The sequence below is a fragment of the Piliocolobus tephrosceles genome, chromosome 10 (genome assembly GCF_002776525.5).
Source record: "Piliocolobus tephrosceles isolate RC106 chromosome 10, ASM277652v3, whole genome shotgun sequence".
Lineage (NCBI taxonomy): Eukaryota > Metazoa > Chordata > Mammalia > Primates > Cercopithecidae > Piliocolobus > Piliocolobus tephrosceles.
The window spans coordinates 76,201,797-76,222,154 of record NC_045443.1 but is presented as its reverse complement, the minus strand read 5'-3'; the positions used below and the strand labels follow the sequence as shown (position 1 = coordinate 76,222,154).

At 39.9% G+C, this 20,358-nt stretch overlaps 1 protein-coding gene across 1 annotated transcript; it reads right to left on the bottom strand.

Annotated features, from left to right (window-relative positions):
- Positions 1 to 1,510: 1,510 nt before the first annotated feature.
- LOC111529163 (shieldin complex subunit 2-like) lies at positions 1,511 to 10,872 on the bottom strand. Its single transcript, XM_023196317.3, has 3 exons — positions 10,764 to 10,872; positions 10,181 to 10,556; positions 1,511 to 1,685 (listed from the first exon to the last, which is right to left on the bottom strand). The coding sequence occupies exons 1-3, from the start codon at positions 10,855 to 10,857 to the stop codon at positions 1,511 to 1,513; spliced, it is 645 nt and encodes a 214-aa protein (XP_023052085.2). The 5' UTR covers positions 10,858 to 10,872.
- Between the last annotated feature and the right edge of the window lie 9,486 nt (positions 10,873 to 20,358).

The window sequence follows — 20,358 nt, the reverse complement described above, 5'->3', positions numbered from 1 at the left end:
CCGAAGTTTAAAATAAAGGAATTATTATCAATTATAATATTTCTTTGCAAACACCTTTAATTTCTTTATACTACTGTTTCTTTAATGTGATCAACTGGAAATTTCAACCTTGGTATTTTCATATGAATTTTAAAATGAATGAATATTGTGTAATGAATAAGTTATTAATGTAAGAATTCATGTTGACTAATTTACTTTACAACACGACTATATATTTTTGCAAACATCAAATAATCTGATTATACATCAGATTACATATTATAAAATCTGATTACATACCAGACTACACAGAATACTTCCATAAGTACCTAAAAGTCAGGTTTATCCAGGTATAATTTCCAATTACAGGTAAACAAACTGAATATTAATAGCAAAAACTTAAATGAGAAATCATCCACTGTTAAGTTAAGAAACAGTCTAAATTATAATTTCAAATAAAAATCAAAATAACCTTTAAAAACTACAAAAATGCATATAATTTATATGATTAAATTATATACTACCTAATAACTAAGAAGAATAAGATAATCATTCTATTCAATATTTTATAAAATGAGGTTGAAGTTGAAAGACACAAATGAAGACTTTTACTAACTTTATTCAGGTTTATGTTTATACATATTTTGCAATGTCCACTTACTATTTTGGAATTACAAAGGCAATATATAATAAAAGATAAACAAATACAGATGATCACTTTTTATATCTATATGCTAGTGTTTCTTTTTTTTTTATGTCATCATAAATTTATTTTCAGGTAATTTGATAATATATTAACACTTGGCATACTCTGAACTTACAGAATAAGTACCACTCCATACTTCCTCATTAATGACTACCATTTTACACGAGCTTCTACAATCACAATGAGAGAACCGATTGCTATATGTTTGCTGGTAAATACATTCAGTAAGGCACTTAAATCCTAGACACGAACTAACCACAGAACGCTCTTCCCCGCTTTAATAAATTGAAACATGATCTCATTTCCTTCATTTTCAATGCTTTTTATAGAAAGACACGCTTGCTTTGAACTTGTCTAAACATAGGTTTATATAAACTAATCCATTACCATGTATAGTTATAATCGAGGAAATGATTTCACATTGACGGTTTTTTAGGTAGGGATAAGCAAAAGCACTGCAGCAGTTTCTGAGGGAATGTCTTCCATGTAGTTCCCCATACTTAGTACAATGCCTGGAATGTAGCAGGGGCTAAACACAGTGAACAAATGGGCAAACCTTTAATTCCCAGGGATCGGCTACATATTGCCTTGACTGGTAGATCATTTCTCCAGAAGAAAGGAAGAAAGCAAAAAAACAAAAACAATCCTTTTAAGCCTCACAAGATTTTTTTAGAAAAAAGTTCTAATTTATATATCTACTGCAATTCTCTTTGTAAAACATATTTAATAAAAAATCCAAAGCAAAAGTCCTGTCATTCATTTATTCAAAAGACAAATCATTTCAGTACTTCTTCCTTGAAATGTCTGCAATTTCTTCCTCTGGCCTCAGAGAAGGGCATCGGCTCCCTGCTTTACAATGTCAAGATAAAAATCCAGGAGGGAGAAATCTTGTTGTAATGGATAGCTGTTTTCATCTGACACAAAAAGGCTCTGAATCTTCAATACACAAGGTTCTGCGCTGACTGCCAACAAGGAGTGGAACGGGTGAGATAGGAAGCCCCTAAGAGAAAACTTCTAAACATACATAAATGTGACCACTCCCTGGGCTTACACAAACAACTTATCTAGAAAACCCCTAGCCGTTTGAGGTTGCAACATACATGCATGTGACCACCCCCCCAGGCTTACACAAACAACTTATCTGGAAAACCCCCAGCCGTTTGAGGTTGCGAAAAAGGCGGGAACCAATCAGAAACTGCCGAATGTTCAACTTTAAATGTCAACCAATAATAAGCTTATAACTACTGTTTCTCTGTAACTTGTTTGTACCTCACTGTAAAAGAAACCCTAAAACAGCAGGCAGGGCCTCTCTCTTTACCTGCCATTGTATAAAGCGGAGAGGTCCGGGTTTGAACTCGTAATAAAGCGACCCCGGCTATTTGGCTTTGACTCTGGACTCTGGTGGTCACTTACTGGGGTCTCGCGACTTCGGGCACAACATTTGGGGGCTTGTCTGGGATTCCCCTAAGCCCACCAGACCCCAGGTCAAGGGGTCATCGCTGTGAGCAGATTCGGTAAGTCAGCCGGCTTGAGTCTCTGTGTTGTCTGTAGTCTCTGTGTCCTCTGGAAAAATCCCGTGGGGTCTGTATCGGCGGTCGGCATAGTCTTGGCGGACGCGCTATAAGACAGCCACCAGGGGCCGGTGGGAGACGTCCCCCGGCACCCGTCTGGGGCTCTGTATTTATTAGCCCATCTGGTTCTGATCCGGAGCTAAACCCGAGACGCGCTGGTGATTATTGTTATGTTAATTACTTAACTTACTTTCATTTTCAGGACCTACTTGGTGAAGAAAAAAAAAGTACAATACTTCTGGTTTTACCCTTTTCTCTATCTCTCTTTTCTCTATCTCTAGGATTCTACTACCATGGGTAATAGCCAGAGTACTCCACTCTCCATTCTTATAAATAACTTGAAAGATGTTAAGGCAAGGGGCCATGACCTTAGCATATAACTCAGAAAAGGGAAATTGGTAACTTTCTGCCGCTGGGAATGGCCCACTTTCGGTGTAGGGTGGCCAGCTGAGGGGACCTTCTGCCTCCCCATTATCATTAAGGTAAAATCGAAAATTTTCCTGCCAGGGCGGTCAGGACATCCTGATCAGAGCCCTTACATCCTGGTGTGGCAAGACCTTGTGGAAAATCCACCCCTTTGGCTAACTCCTTTTGTGCTGATGCCAGAGCCATGTAGGGCTCTGGTCCTACAGTGGACAGAACACCCCCGCAGGCCAAAAACACCGTCTGCTCCCCCACACCCTGTGTCAGAAGACAGTCAGGATCCCGTGCCTTTAGAACCCCCGCCTTATCATCCCCCTCCTGGCCCTCAGCCCCCAGCCCCCCCAGGGGACCTCAAAGAGCGGCAAGCAGCAGCTGCTGCTGCAGCGGGGCCGTGGAAAGTGAAAGTAACTCTGAGGGGCGGGCAGGGCAGACGCGCAGAGGTGTTCAACGGGAAATAAACTCGTGCCCCCCTGATTCCACTGTGGCACTCCCCCTGAGGGAAATAGGACCCCCGATGACACGGGCAACCCTCGACTCCAGTACTGGCCATTCTCCACTAGTGACCTGTACAATTGGAAAACCCAGAATGCTCGGTTTTCTGATAACCCTAAGGACTTAACAGCTCTTTTAGACAGTGTTATGTTTACCCACCAACCAACCTGGGATGATTGTCAACAACTCCTCAGAATTTTGTTCACAACAGAGGAAGGAGAAAGAATACAGGTAGAGGCCAGAAAACTGGTTCCAGGAGATGACGGCCAACCTACCGCCAACTCTGACCTCATTAATGCTGCCTCTCCCTTGACCAGACCTGCATGGGACTACAACAGGGCAGAAGGTAGGGGAAGGCTACTCGTTTATCCCAGACTCTAATGGCGGGTCTCCGGGCTGCCGCTCGCAAGCCCACCAATTTGGCCACGGTATATTCCGTGTTACGGGGAAAAACAGAAAGCCCAGCTACCTATCTAGAAAGATTGATGGAAGCCTTTAGACAGTTTACCCCCATGGACCCGGAGGCACCCGAGAACCAGGCAGCTGTTGTCATATCTTTTGTAAATCAGGCAGCTCCGGACATTAAAAAGAAACTCCAAAAATTAGAAGATCTAGAGGGAAAACAAGTCCAGGACCTCCTCCAAATAGCCCAAAAAGTATACAATAATAGAGATCTCCCAGAAGGGAGACAGATTAGGGCCACTGAAAAAATGACCAAAGTCTTAGCCGCGGTAGTTCAGAAAGAACAGTTACAGTCAGAGGGCGCCCAATCCAAGCGTACTCCTAGACACAACTTAAAGAAAGATCAATGTGCATACTGCAAGGAAACGGGTCACTGGGTGAAAGATTGCCCCAAGAAAAAGCAGCGCCAACTGGGGCAAGAACAATGGCAGCCCAAGGCCTCATCAATATTAGTAACCCAAGATGACTGGGGAAGACGGGGTTTGGACCCCCTCCCCAAACCTAGGGTAACTCTACAAGTGGAGGGGTCCCTGGTTCAGTTTCTAGTCGATACTGGGGCACAGCATTCAGTCTTAGTCAAGCCTTACGGGAAATTATCTAATAACTCATCCTGGGTACAAGGGGCCACAGGAGTTAAAAGATACCCTTGGACAACTCAAAGAACTGTAAATTTGGGAACGGGAGAGGTAACCCACTCCTTCCTGGTTATTCCCGAGAGCCCTTGTCCTCTATTAGGGAGAGATCTGCTGACAAAAATGGGAGCCCAAATCCATTTCCAACTGGGGGGCCCCAAAGTAACCAATTCTCAAGACAAGCCAATATCTGTCTTCACAATTGCCCTAGAGAATGAGTATAGACTCCATCAGGAACTGACACCTCCTGACCAGAATATCGGCCCCTGGCTACAGCGCTTCCCAGAGGCCTGGGCAGAAACAGGAGGTTTGGGACTGGCAAAACACCATCCTGCCATATTTGTTGAAGTCAAACCTGGGATGGATCTTGTTCGGGTACGACAGTACCCGATGCCCTTAGAAGCCAGAGAAGGTATTACACCACACATCTGCCGGCTCCTAGATCAGGGAGTTCTACGCGCTTGCCACTCAGCATGGAACACCCCGTTGCTGCAGGTACGCAAACCTAACAGTAAAGATTATAGGCCAGTACAAGACCTAAGGGAGGTCAGCAAAAGAGTCATGGACATTCACCCCACTGTGCCAAACCCATATACCCTCTTAAGCACCCTAAGCCCTGAAAAACAGTGGTACACCGTCCTGGATTTCAAAGATGCCTTTTTCAGCCTGCCTTTAGCCCCTAAGAGTCAGGAACCTTTTGCATTCGAATGGACAGATCCCGAGAGTGGCATAAATGGCCAGCTAACGTGGACCAGACTACCACAGGGATTCAAAAATTCCCCAACTCTGTTCAACGAGGCCCTCCACGAAGATCTGGGTGAGTACCGGCGACAGCACCCTGAGATCACTCTTTTACAGTATGTTGACGATCTTTTAATAGCAGCTGAATCCCCAGAGGCCTGCCTACAAGGAACCGAAAGCCTCCTAAAAACTTTGGGAGATCTAGGCTACCGAGCCTTGGCAAAGAAGGCTCAGATCTGCAAATCAGAGGTAACCTACCTAGGGTACCTGTTAAAAGGGGGGCAACGCTGGTTGACGGATGCCCGAAAAGAGACTGTTCTACGTATCCCTAGACCCCAATCAACACGACAAGTAAGAGAGTTCTTGGGGTCGGCAGGGTTCTGTAGACTCTGGATACCGGGCTTTGCTGAATTGGCTAAACCACTATACCAAGCAACAAAAGAGCAGCAGCCCTTTAATTGGACAAAAGAGGCTGAGCTGGCTTTCCAACAAATCAAAACTGCTCTGCTATCAGCCCCTGCGTTGGGACTCCCTGATGTCTCCAAGCCCTTCCACCTATATGTGGACGAAAGCCGAGGTGTAGCCAAAGCAGTATTGACTCAGTATTTAGGTCCTTGGTGGAGACTGGTTGCATATTTGTCAAAGAAACTGGACTCAGTGGCTGCTGGGTGGCCTCCTTGCCTCCGGGTAATCGCAGCCACTGCCTTAATGGTCAAAGATGCTGATAAACTGACCATGGGCCAAGAATTGCAGGTCACTACCCCACATGCCATTGAAGGTGTACTCAGACAACCACCTGATCGGTGGCTTAGCAATGCCCGGCTCACCCACTACCAGGGACTGCTACTAAACCCCCTCAGAATAACTTTCATGCCCCCAACGGCCCTAAACCCTGCGTCCCTACTGCCAAATCCGGACTTGGAGAGCCCACTCCATGATTGCTCCGAGATATTGGCCCAGGTACACGGAGTCAGAGAAGACCTACAGGACCGGCCACTGCCAGATGCTGACCTCGTCTGGTTCACCGATGGAAGCAGTTTCCTCCACCAAGGACAAAGGTACGCGGGAGCGGCAGTAACCTCAGAAACCAAAGTCATTTGGGCAGAACGCTTGCCCCCGGGAACGTCGGCCCAAAAGGCTGAACTGGTGGCATTGACTCAGGCCTTAAAATTGGGGAAAGACCAAAAACTAACGGTATATACTGACAGCCGATATGCTTTTGCCACCGCTCACATACATGGAGCAATATATAGAGAAAGAGGGCTCCTCACGGCAGAAGGAAAAGACATTAAAAAAAAAAAAAAAAACCCTGGCCTTATTAGCTGCTCTCTGGGAACCAAAAAAATTGGCTATTGTCCACTGTCCAGGACACCAAAAAATAACTGACATGGTCTCCCGGGGAAATAACCTGGCTGATCAGACTGCTAAAAATGTGGCTCAAACCCCTTCACAACTCCTAACCCTTCAGCTGCCTGACCCGGGGCCCCCAGAGCTACCCTCTAACCCGGAGTACTCGGAGGGCGACCTCCAGTGGATAACCGAGCTCCCTATGGCTCAGCTCCAGGACAAGTGGTGGAAAGACTGTAAAGACAACATTATTCTCCCACACAAATTAGGACAACGGGTACTAGAACGAATCCATCATAGTACCCATTTAGGCTCAAGGCGAATATTGCACTTAATAAGACACTCAAAACTGAAAATCAGAGATGCTTCTAAAAAAGTTGAACAAGTGACTAAAAATTGTGTAGTATGCCAACTCAATAATGCAGGAAACCAACCCCAAACCACGGGAAAAAGACAGAGAGGAAATAGACCTGGGGCTTATTGGGAAATTGACTTCACTGAAATAAAACCAGGAAAATACGGATACAAATACCTACTAGTTTTTGTAGATACTTTTTCAGGATGGACAGAAGCCTTCCCAACCAAAAAGGAAACTGCCCAAGTCGTAGCCAAGAAAATCCTAGAAGAAATCTTGCCCAGGTATGGCTTCCCAGCTATGATAGGGTCGGACAACAGGCCGGCCTTCATCACCAAGGTAAGTCAGGGTCTGGCTTCCATTCTTGGGGCAAATTGGAAATTACATTGTGCATATCACCCCCAAAGCTCAGGACAGGTAGAAAGAATGAACAGAACATTAAAAGAGACCCTAACTAAATTGACCATGGAGACTGGCGCTAACTGGGTAGTCCTTCTCCCCTACTCCCTGTTCAGGGCAAGGAACTCCCCTTACAGATTAGGTCTCACCCCTTATGAAATAATGTATGGCAGACCTCCCCCTATTGTCCCTAACCTAAAAGACAATCTCATCAAATCTGATGTCGATGATGGTGTTGAACTCTTATTTTCCCTACAAGCCTTACAGAAAATTCATGAAGAAATCTGGCCTAGACTAAGAGAACTATACAAAACAGGACCTCCACCCATTCCACACCAGATCCGGCCAGGAGACTGGGTTCTCATCAAGCGACACCGACAAGAAACCTTAGAACCAAGGTGGAAAGGGCCGTTCCACGTGATCCTAACCACACCAACAGCACTCAAGGTAGAAGGAATCACCTCCTGGATCCACTACACCCACGCCAAGCTAGTGGACCCCCTCTCAGGCTTCGTCAGGCCCTCCACAGAGAAAACCGCAGCCTGGACAATTGACCGGACTAAAGACAATCCTTTAAAAATCACCCTGTGCCGTCAACAACCGTAATTATGGTGTCCATCTCCTTTGTGACGCTCTTGCTTTTGCGGGCCTTCAGCTGGAAAATCCAAGCACAGCAGGCTTCATCCCCGTTTGCCTGGCGTTTTTTTCCTGACAGAAAATTGGACCAACTATGCTCAGACACAGGTACAAGGCCATCTTCTGGCCACCGCTGATTGCCCCCCTCAAGGTTGTAGCTCTCCTATGTTAATTTTACTGATTTCCAGGCACAACTGGGAAAAGTCACCCCAGCTATTTGCTTTCTCTTTGACCAACAAATCCCCTATTGTAAAAACACATGGGTTGAATAAAGCGTCGGTTGCCCCTATAGCTCATGTAAAATCCACACTGTCAAGACTCTCACGGCCTTAGAAACCCTCTCGAGCCAAGTGTGGAATTCCCATAATTTTTTTAAAACTGCCACAGGCTACACATGGGTTATCTGGGATCCCTGGGACTCCCGATGGACCTCCCAACAGAAGGGGGCCATGTACATGACATCTGGGACACAGTGGCCTAGCAGCCACCTCTATCTATGGCACTCACTTGTTCAGATCCAAACCACCCTCCACGCTAACATTCAGAAACAGGAAACAGAACTAAACAAACAACTCTCCACTTTGACCTCCTCCCGCCCTTTCTCCTGGTTATCTCTGCTGAGGGAGGGGTTACTTCTCGCGAACGCCACCGGTCTGGGAAACCTCTCTGCGTGTTTCTTTTGCGCTACCCTAGGACAGCCACCCCTGATGGCCGTCCCGCTCCCAGCCCCCTTCAATAATTCCCTAACTACTTACTCCAGCCAAGGATCCTCCCCCATCTCAGATGTTCCTTTGTTCTTAAACCCCGAACAGACACAGGTTTTATTTTGCTATTCAAACGCTAGCACCTCCCTTTGCAACATAACCTCTCCTCCCAACTCCACTCTGTACACCCCTCATGGCTCATTCTTCTGGTGTAATGGAACTCTATATAAAAATCTTACTGTTGCCAGGCGCGGTGGCTCAAGCCTGTAATCCCAGCACTTTGGGAGGCCGAGATGGGCGGATCATGAGGTCAGGAGATCAAGACCATCCTGGCTAACCCGGTGAAACCCCATCTCTACTAAAAATACAAAAAACTAGCCGGGCAAGGTGGCGGGCGCCTGTAGTCCCAGCTACTCTGGAGGCTGAGGCAGGAGAATGGCATGAACCCGGGAGGCGGAGCTTGCAGTGAGCTGAGATCCGGCCACTGCACTCCAGCCCGGGCGACAGAGCAAGACTCCATCTCAAAAAAAAAAAAATCTTACTGTTCAGGCCACTAAGAGCCTCCTATGTCTCCCTGTTACAATAATTCCCCAACTAACCCTGCGAACCCCTGCTGAATATCTGGGAGGAGACTACGTGCCTTCCTTCAGGGCAAAAAGGGCTGTATTTCTTCCCTTAGTAGCCTGTGTCTCACTTACCACATCCGTAATAGCGGCAGGGTTAGCAGGAGGAGCCCTGGGCCACGCTCTCCTTACTACCGCTAAGCTCTCCCAACAATTCTCCACATCAATGGAAGCTTCAGCCCAATCCCTAGCCTCATTACAAAGGCAACTGACCTCCCTCACCCAAGTTACTTTGCAAAATGGACGCGCCCTAGACCTGCTTACTGCCGAAAAAGGGGGAACTTGCCTTTTTCTCAAAGAAGACTGTTGTTTTTACATAAATGAATCTGGGTTAGTAGAAACGCGGGTCCAATAGCTACACAAACTCAGCCTAGAACCGCAAAAACAAAAATTCAATTCTGCAGCTGATAGTTGGTGGAGCTCCTCCATGTACTCCCTCTTAATGCCCCTAGCAGGACCATTGCTAAGCCTACTCCTCCTCCTTACCATAGGGCCATGCATACTAAACAGAATAATAAACTTTGTCAAAGATAGAATCAACACTGTCCAGTTGATGGTCCTTAGAACACAATACCAACCCATCATCAATAAAACAATTGAAACAGACATATAAGACCCAAGATTGGCTCTTAAAGACACAACTAAAAGGGGGGAATGAGATAGAAAGCCCCTAAGAGAAAACTTCTAAACATACATAAATGTGACCACTCCCCGGGCTTACACAAACAACTTATCTAGAAAACCCCTAGCAGTTTGAGGTTGCTACATACATGCATGTGACCACCCCCCGGGCTTACACAAACAACTTATCTGGAAAACCCCCAGCCGTTTGAGGTTGCGAAAAAGGTGGGAACCAATCAGAAACTGCCGAATGTTCAACTTTAAATGTCAACCAATAATAAGCTTATAACTACTGTTTCTCTGTAACTTGTTTGTACCTCACTATAAAAGAAACCCTAAAACAGCAGGCGGGGCCTCTCTCTTTACCTGCCATTGTATAAAGCGGAGAGGTCTGGGTTCGAACTCGTAATAAAGCAACCCCGGCTATTTGGCTTTGACTCTGGACTCTGGTGGTCACTTACTGGGGTCTCGCGACTTCGGGCACAACACAGGTCTGCCACGACCATCCCATAGGTGATCTCTGAGGAAGGAACTATCGCTCTGTTGAGGCAGTCTGCAGAAATGTTGAGAAGAATTTTCTCTATTAGCTTTGATTCTACATGGATGCAAACATCATGTCTTCCATCAACTACAGTCATTAAGGCTGGCCTATAGTATATTTTCTTCACAGTAAATGGCAAGCAGCTAAAACACTGTTTACAGATCCTGTTCTCATCTATTTCTAGTTCCAATCCACATTTTGCACAGCCAGTATATACGATGTTGGGAAGAGAAGAGAAAATACTCTTCAGAGAACTGTGAGCATTTAGAGCTATCTTCTGAGGAAATGCCAGCTCTGAAATCTGGGCTTTACTTAGAATCACTCCTGAACACTTATCCTCTAGGTGGGTTGCTAAGTCTGATATCTTCACAATGGAGGGTGTACTTTTTTGAAATTTTGCTTTAAATGTAATTGCCCTTATATCATCATCAAACAAGCACTCACAGGATGACCAAGGCATTGTATGCAATTCTAGGTTTTCTAGTATGTAATTGCACTGAACAAAAAGATATTAAAATTCCCTAATATAACCTTTTTTCCTTTGAAGTTGAGGGTACCAGGCTGCTCCAGGACCCCATAATACAAGCACATAATGTTGATCTTGGGCCTTTTCCACTGTTAACATAACTTTTTTCTGCTTCTGTCCTCTATAACTATATACTGCCTATTCTTCAGGCTGAATAGATGAATAACTCCCAAGATTTAACAATTGACTGCTAAATGTTGATTGTAGTACTGTCTCGCCAATCCATTGGTCCTCATGAATAACAACATCTGAACACCCAGCGGGAGGCGGGTGCGGCCTGGGAGCAGATCCGGCCGCCCGCGGGCCCGCCCCACCCCAACCCTCCCCTCCCCTCCCCTCCCTTCCTTTCGCTACTGTTTCTAAATCATTATTGCACAGAACACTGCTTTACAGCATATTTATGTTTGTGTATGGGCGATAAAAGTCTCACTGTCTGTTTGAAAAATACCAGAGGTAAACAAAAATAGGGAGGTATTTTGACTCCAGGGCTAATCAGAAAAATTGATAGTGAATGCATATTGCTGACTTATATGCCTATTTAATCTACTTTACTAATAAATACTTTTTCTTGGCATATCTATTAGCAATGTCCAAATCTAGTATCTCAAGAAACCAAGTTTTTAGAACACCATTCTATTATGATACAAGAAAATATGCATATTAAATCAGTAATTTTCTAGGAAGATATAAATGGCCATAATTGACAGAAGAAACAAAACAAAATGAGTCAATAATAATTAAGTATATAAATAATTTGTAAAGAATTATAACCAAAACAAGCTACATCCCAGATCATTTGACCAATAGCTTTTTAAATGGTTTTAAATAAAAAAGTTTATAGAATCTTCCAGGAAATAGGAAAAACAGTTGCCTAGTTAATATTATGTATATTGCTAATACAAATATCTATCAAAGAGTCAAGAAATTAAAATTTCAAAAATAATCTCATTTAGAGATATCCAGTGACAAGTAAAATATCCAGTAGTATAGTAAAAAAAATCCTTGACAAAGTAGGATTATTGATCATACATTCAAAATTACTTACATTTTAGGAAATGTTTTCATGTAATTCTTCCTACCAATGAGTCAGATAAATGGCTCAGCAATCATATTTATTTAACTCAACCAAAACTAAAATCCTTCATCCCCTTTTTTATCTGATCTCTTTTTGCTGTTTCTAATTTGAATTGTCATAATGACACTAACTCATACTCATGTGTGATAGATAGTAAAATAAAGAAGGAAGTACATGGACAAATAAAATAATCAAAATCAATATTGTTACTCTTTTCCAGTGAAGGATTATTTATTTAGGGATCATGACCAAAGATATAGAGAAATAGAAAGTTTTAAATTTTTTCTTGTTATAAGACAGTGACTTTTAAGTTTAGAATTAAGGAAAATCACATTTTTTTCTTTAATTTTCCATATCAGTTTTATGAGATGAATTTTATTCATTTTTAAATACATCAATGACATTTATCTGAGGAATCGTAAGAATCAGTATAAAGTTCACACTATGCAAATATCTCTTATATCTGGAAAGGCTAGGGCTGAAAAGTTCCTGTTGAGATTAGCATAGATTCAACATTTGGAGTCTAAAGAAAGATAGAAAGCAAGAAGACTGAACTCTAACAAATATCAAAAAGGTCAATTATAAGCCTTGATCCAGTATTTTCTAGAAGATTACTGCTCCTAAATCTCTCACTTGGCTGATTGGCACACTGGTAGGTGGATGTTATTGCAACAAATAGGTTTTTGTTTCCAACACAGAAAGCTATCATCTAGAACTAGTGTATTTTTCTTTCTCCTATTTAATTCATTCATTCAGTTATATACGTGCATGTTATGCAGAATTACATGTAGAAGAAAGAATTACTGTGATTGAAAATGCAAAAATAGTTAAAGAACACTGATGAGTAATATCAAGGAAAAGGACTGCAGATCAATAACACTATACCACCCAATCTTTTTATAATAAAACACGGTATTTGTGAATCTACTTCTTTTGGAATGGATGAGCAAGGTGAAGGAAAGAACATTACTCCCACACATCAAAATATGTAATTCTGTGACTTGAACAAACTGTATCATTGTGGTTAAAATAAAGGTGTTGCCACAGAATATCCTGAAATATGTTATTTTTGGTAGAACCCATCAGAGAAATTTATCTTAAGTGGTGGGAAAAAAATAAGCTATCTAATAAATTAATGATGCTCTCCTAAATATATAGATTTTCTTTTAGCATTATGGATACCATGATCACTTTTCTTCTTTTCTTTGTTTACTAGGAATGTCATAGGCAAATCTGTGGTCCTTGAACATGTGGTCTAGGATTTGAGCATTTTGACTTTAATTATATTTTTTGAATCTTTGATTTAGTAATCTATTTTATTGTATGTCAGTGTTCACAATTCTGTAACATATACAAAAAAGAGATTTTTGAAATACCATACACTGAGTCATCAGAACCTCCCTATCTCTCACCATCTAATTTTTTCTATTTCCATGTCATTATCTTATTTAGACCTTGAAGTAACCTACACACTATATTGTCTTCATTAGGTTTTTGTTATAACAGTCCCTTTAACACTACTTCCAAAGTTATCCTAATTTTGTAACTTCCCACTCATATTCAATATTTTTTACCATTTTATTGCAACAGAATATAATTAACAGCCCTTCAAGCACTTTCTAAATTGATTTTTAACAAACAATATGCTTCATAGAAAAATATGAAAACATATACAAGGCTAAAAAACGAGGTAAATATGTTACTCTGGACCAAAAATATTGAAGGATCGAGACAGCAATATTGTTATGAATATAAATTATCATCATTTTGCAACACAATGTGATTGTAAACTGATCAAAGTTCCCCAGTCAAGACTTCTCTCACCCATTAGTACTAGACTTCCCCTTCTTCTACAATCAACTCCAAATCTGGATAAAATACTCGACAGGCATTAAGTATCGGAAGTGAAAATCTCTGATTCTCAAGAGAAGAGAGATACATGAGGTGAACTGCACATTTACCCTTTCTTTCTACCTGTGGTCTCTTTCTAGATGGTGCTACAAGGATATAGAAACCAAGGAAAGCACAGAAGTCTTGGTAAGTTGAAGAGCAGATGTTGGAAATACTGCTGAGGTGGCTAGAATGTACTGTATAGGGTACCAAAGAGGAGACAGCTGGACAGAGAGATGGGCACAGAACTCTGATAGAGGTCCCTTTATGTACTTGGCTGAGAGCTGTGGAGAATATGCACAAAGAAGGAAAAATAAAACAACACACACACACACACCATTCTAGCAAGTCAAAAATAATTCTCTCTCCTAAATATATGGATTTTCTTTTAGCAATATTGATACTGTGTTCACTTTTCTTCTTTCTTCTGTTTACTAGGAGTCTCATAGACAAATTTGTGGCTTATCAATTTGTGTAATTGATAAAGTAGTGTTACAGTAATTGATTTGCCTAAATAAACAAAATGTAATATTCTTTTTTTTTTTTTTTTTGAGATGGAGTCTCGCTCGGTTGCCCGGGCTGGAGTGCAGTGGCCGGATCTCAGCTCACTGCAAGCTCTACCTCCCGGGTTTATGCCATTTTCCTGCCTCAGCCTCCCGAGTAGCTGGGACTACAGGGGCCCGCCACCTCGCCCGGCTAGTTTTTTGTATTTTTTAGTAGAGACGGGGTTTCACCGTGTTAGCCAGGATGGTCTCGATCTCCTGACCTGGTGATCCACCCGTCTCGGCCTCCCAAAGTGCTGGGATTACAGGCTTGAGCCACCGCGCCAGGCCAAAATATAATATTCTTTAAGGAAGACAACATTCAGATTCTCTACAGCACATCAACCACAATGTCCAGAATATAATTTAAAACAATTATTATTAGAAATATAAAGAAACAAAAGTATGTGGCCAGAAATGAAGGCAGCAGTTAACAAAAACAGACCTTCAGGATGACCTAGATATTGGAATTAGCAGACAAAGACTTCAGTATAACTAGTAGTAATATGTTCGGTGAGTTACATAAAACATATAAAGAATTAATACATAGAAAATCTAAATAAATAGGAAACATAAACAAGAACCTAATGAGAATTTTAATACTTAAAGTTATATCTGACAATTTTAAAATGTTCTAAATGAATATAACAACAAACTTGAGATTAAAAAACAAAAGGTCAGAATTCAAAGACAGACAAAAATAATTCCATGACAAAATCCAAGGAAAGAACGGTTGAAAAACAAAGGAATACAGGCTCAGTAACCATAAGGCAATGTCAACCAGTTTATCATTGCATGCTGGAGTCCAAGGAAGAAAACAGAGAGAGAATGGGAAAGAAAAATATATTTGAAGAAATAATATCTGAAATTTCTCTAAATTCAGGGCAAATTTCAACTTGTAGATAAATAAGCTTGGTGAACTCTAAGAAGGATAATTACAAAGAAAACCCTACATACTTTACCTTAGTCAATTTTTGAAAATGAAATATAAAGGAAAAGATACATTGAATATAGAAAAATATGAATGTCATGACAGCAGACTTTTGATTGGTGGGAAAAAATGGAGGCTAGAAGATAGTGGGGTGATATTGTCTATGTGATACCACTATGTAATGATATATTTAAAGTATTAAATAAAATACTAACAAAATAGTCAAAACCCAAAATGTCATATGTACTGTAAATATCTCTCAAAGATGAGGATGAAAATTAAAATTTCCAGATAAACAAAAGATGAGAGAATTAGTTACTAATGAACATACACTTCAAAATATGCTAAAGCAAATATTTTAGACTGAAAGTTACTGATACCAGATAGAATTTCAGATCTGCAGAAAGAATAAAGATCACCAATATGTGGGTAAATATGAAGGAACATTTTTTTCTTCTCTTGATTTCTTCAAAAGTCAATTGACCAAAAAATAAAAAGTGTATTATTGTAAAGTTTGTAACCTTTGTAGAGGTAAATCATATAACAATGAAGAGAATGGAGTAATTGGAGCTACACTATTGTAAGTTTCATTTTATTTTGAAACTGACAGATTGTATATTTTCTGTGAACAACAATATATTTTGAAAAATGTATACATTGTGGTATGGCTAATTCAAGCTAATTAAAATATACATTACCTCACATAGTTATAATTTTTGTGGTAAGAACATAAGACCTCTCTTAAAATTTTTCAAGAGTACAATACATAATTTAAAAAATTAGAATACAAAATATAACACATTGTTCTTAACTATAGTCACCATGCTGTACAATATATCTCTTGAACTTACTCCTTCTATCTTCCTGAAATTTTGTAACTTTTGACTAACATCTTCCAAACTTCCTCTCCCACCACCATCCAAGTCCCTGTTAATCACCATTCTACTCTCTACTTCTATGAGTTCTACATTTTTAGAATCAACGTACATGTGCAATCATACAATATTTGTTTTTCTGTGTCTGACTTATTTCACTTAACATAATGTCCTCCATGTTCATCAATGTTGCCCCAAATGAGAGAATTTTCTTCTTTTTCTTTGCTAAATAGTATTCCATTGTGTATGTATACCATATTTTCTTCATTAATCTGTTGACGGACATTTTAGGTTGATTCCATATGTTGGCTATAGTTAATAATGATGCAATAAACATAGGAGTGCAGTTATATCTACAACATGATTATTTTATTTCCTTTGGATAAATACCCATTTGGGATTGCTGGATTATATGTTAGTTCTAATTTTGGTTTTTTGAGGAACTTGCCTATTGTTTTCCATAATGACTGTGTTAATTTATATTCTCACCAACAGTGTGCATGAATTCCCATTTCTCTGCATCCTCTCCAACATTTTTTATCTTTTATCTTTTAGATAATAGCTGTTCTATGTGGAGAAAGGTGATATTTCACTATGAATTTAATTTCTATTTTCCTGATGACGAGCATTTTTTCCAAATACCTGTTGGACGTTTGTGTATCCTCTTTTGAAAAATGTCTGTTCAGGACCTTTGCACATTTTAAAATCATGTTATTTGTTTTCTTGCTATTGAATTGAGTTTTTTTCTATATTTTGAATATTAACCACTTATCATATGTATGGCTTATATTTTCTCACATTGTATAGGCTGTCTTTTCACTCAGTTGATTGTTTCCTTTGCTGTGCAGAATCTTTTTAGTTCATCCCATTTGTCTATTTTTGCTTTTGTTGCCTATGCTTTTGGGGTCTTATCCAAAAAATCATTGCCCAGACACATGTCATGGAGCTTTTCAGCTATGTTTTATTCTAATAGCCTTCCAGCTTTGGCTCTTAAATGTAAGACATCTTTTTTGAGTTGATTTTTATATATGGTGTAAGATAAAGGTTTAATCTCATTCTTCTTCAGGTGCATTTCCAGTTTTTCCAACACCATTTATTGAAGCCACTCTACCTTCTCTATTGTGTATTCTTTGCTCCTTTGTTAAAAGTCAGTTGGCTGTAAATCTATGGATTTATTTTTAGGTTCTTTATTGTGTCCCATTGGTTTATGTGTCTATTTTCATGCCAGTACTATGCTATTTTGGTTATATAGCTTTGTAGTGTATTTTGAAGCCAGGCCTTGTGATGCCTCTAGCCTTGTTATTTTTACTCAAATTTGCATTGGCACTTCAGGGTCTTTTATGATTCCATATCAATTTTAGAATTTTTTTCTACTTCTGTGAAAATATCATAGATGTTTTGATAAGAATTGCATTGAATCTATAGATCACTTTGGCTAGTATCAATATTTTAACAATGTTGTGAGATTTTAAAATCTGTATATGAAATAATTCTTAATTCTAGAAGGAAATGTAGAATATCCTCATGATCTCGGGATGGGCAAACATTTCTTAGTGAAGACACAAAAAGCAATAATCTTAAAAAGGGAAAAATTAGACTATATCAAAATTAAAATTTTTGTTCATCAGAAGAAATGAAAAATGTGTATAAGCTACAAACTTAGAGATAGTACTCTAATACATATTAGACTACTATTTAGATAAATATTAGACAAATATTTCAGTGGTCCCCAAACTTTTTGGCACCAGGGACCAGTTTTGTGGAAGATAATTTTTCCACAGACCTGCACAGTGGGGAAATGGTTTTGGGAGGATTCAAACATGTTATATTTATTGTGCACTTTATTTCTATTATTATTATGTTGTAATACCTAACGAAATAATTATATAACTCACCATAATGTAGAATCCATAGAAGACCTGAGTTTTTCTTCCTGCAACTATCTGGGGGTGATGGGAGACTGACAGGTCATCAGGCATTAGATTCTCATAAGGACCATTCAACCTAGATCCTTTGCATGTACAGTTCACAATAGGGTTCACGATCCTATGAGAATCTAACGTTGCTGCTGATCTAACAGGAGGTGGAACTCAGGTAGTGATGCGAGTGATAGGGAGCAGTTGTAAATACAGATGAAGCTTCGCTCCTCCATGGCTCACCTTCTGCTGTGTGGCCGAGTTGCTAACAGGTCACGAACTGGTCTGTGGCCCAGCGTTTGAGGACCCCTGATATATTTGACCTGACCTGTAACTTGTATCCAAACTAATTGAACTACTCAGACGGTTTATACAAGTACATATACGAATGGCCAATATGCATAAGAAAGGATATTTAACATCATATTCACCAAAAAAAAAAAAAAAAAAAAAAGGAAAATTTAAAGCTGTCACTTCATTATTAGAAGAGCTAAAATTAGAAACTGCCATAGAAACTGCCAAAATTACAGGGAAACAGAAAACAAATTGATTGTTATCTAGAGTGGGAAGGAGACAAAGTTACTCATTAATGGGTATGGGGTTTTCCTTTGGAATAATGAAGATACTCTGGCACAAGATAGCACCAATAGTTATACAACATTGTGAATGTACTAAATGTCACTAATGGTAAATATTATGCTATATGTATCTTACTATAATTATAATAAAATAATTGCCAATACAAAAAGTTGTCTTGGATGTGGAACAAGAGAATACTTATATGTTGGAGATGAAAGGGTAACATGTTATGCTCATTATGAAAAATACTTTGGCAGTTACTTTTTTCCTAATGATTTTGATAGCCAAACTTAGAGCCTATAATCCCAGCACTTTGGGAGGCCAAGGTGGATGGATTGCTTGAGGTCAGGAGTTTGAGACCAGCCTGGCCAACATGGTAAAACCCTGTCTCTACAAAAAATACAAAAATTAGCCGGGCGTAGTAGCAGGTGTCTGTAGTCCCAGCTACTTAGGAGGCTGAGGCAGGAGAATTGCTTGAACCCGGGAGGAAGAGGTTGCAGTGAGCCAAGATAGCACTACTATACTCCAGCCGGGATGACAGAGTGGAGAGCCCGTCTCAAAAAAAAAATAAAAATAAAAAAAAACAACTTAGAAACAACTCACGTATCCTTTGTCAGAGCAATGGACAAATATCATTTTATATCAATGGTGTAATCATTTCCAACAATAGGAAAAATGAGTTTCTGACACATGCTACATACAATATATATCCATCTTGAAAACAACATTGGAGTGAAAGAAATCAGACCAAATGTATACATATTGTATAATATTATTTACATGAAATTTAAGTATAGGCAAAATTATCTATGTTAGTATAAATTAGAGTATGTGGGGAGAGATTTACTTGCCACAAGTGAACCTGTTGAAATTATGGCACTTTTGTTAAAAGTCAGTTGACTGTAAATCTTTACAGGAATATTGGTTACACGGTTGCATAGACATTCACCAATATGCACAGGATTGTACTTTTAAGATTTATACATTGTACATATATAAATTTTACTGCAATTAAAAGAAATGAGCATGTTGAATATAGATCCAGTTTTATTTGTAAAAAAAAGATGTAGCTCTACAAACATTACTATGTACATTTTTTTTTTTTTTTTTTGAGACGGAGTCTCGCTCTGTGGCCCAGGCTGGAGTGCAGTGGCCGGATCTCAGCTCACTGCAAGCTCCGCCTCCCGGGTTTACGCCATTCTCCTGCCTCAGCCTCCCTAGTAGCTGGGACTACAGGCGCCCGCCACCTCGCCCGGCTAGTTTTTTGTATTTTTAGTAGAGACGGGGTTTCACCGTGTTAGCCAGGATGGTCTCGATCTCCTGACCTCGTGATCCACCCATCTCGGCCTCCCAAAGTGCTGGGATTTACTATGTACATTTAAAAGGAAGAGAAATAAAGAACTGTATGCCAAATGGTTAACACTGGTCTTCTCTAGGGGTAGATATATTTAGAACTTTCAATTCTATGTTCCAAAATTTGTGGTTTATATATTTTAAAATAATATCATGAGTAGAAAATAAGCACCAATTAAAACATAGAAACATTACATGTAGTTATACCAAACAATGCTAAATGTTCATAAAAGAGGAATAAATGGATAATTAAAAATGTATATGAAAAGACAATGGAAGTGAAAGATTTTGACTATTTTAGTTCTCTTATTCTGATTGACCAAAGTGGTAAAATCAGACAAAAATCAAATTAACAATATTCTCCTACATAATAAGATAATTATTAGACATTACCTTTAGTGACCAAATGGTGCTTGTCAAAATTTGTCATATATTAGTC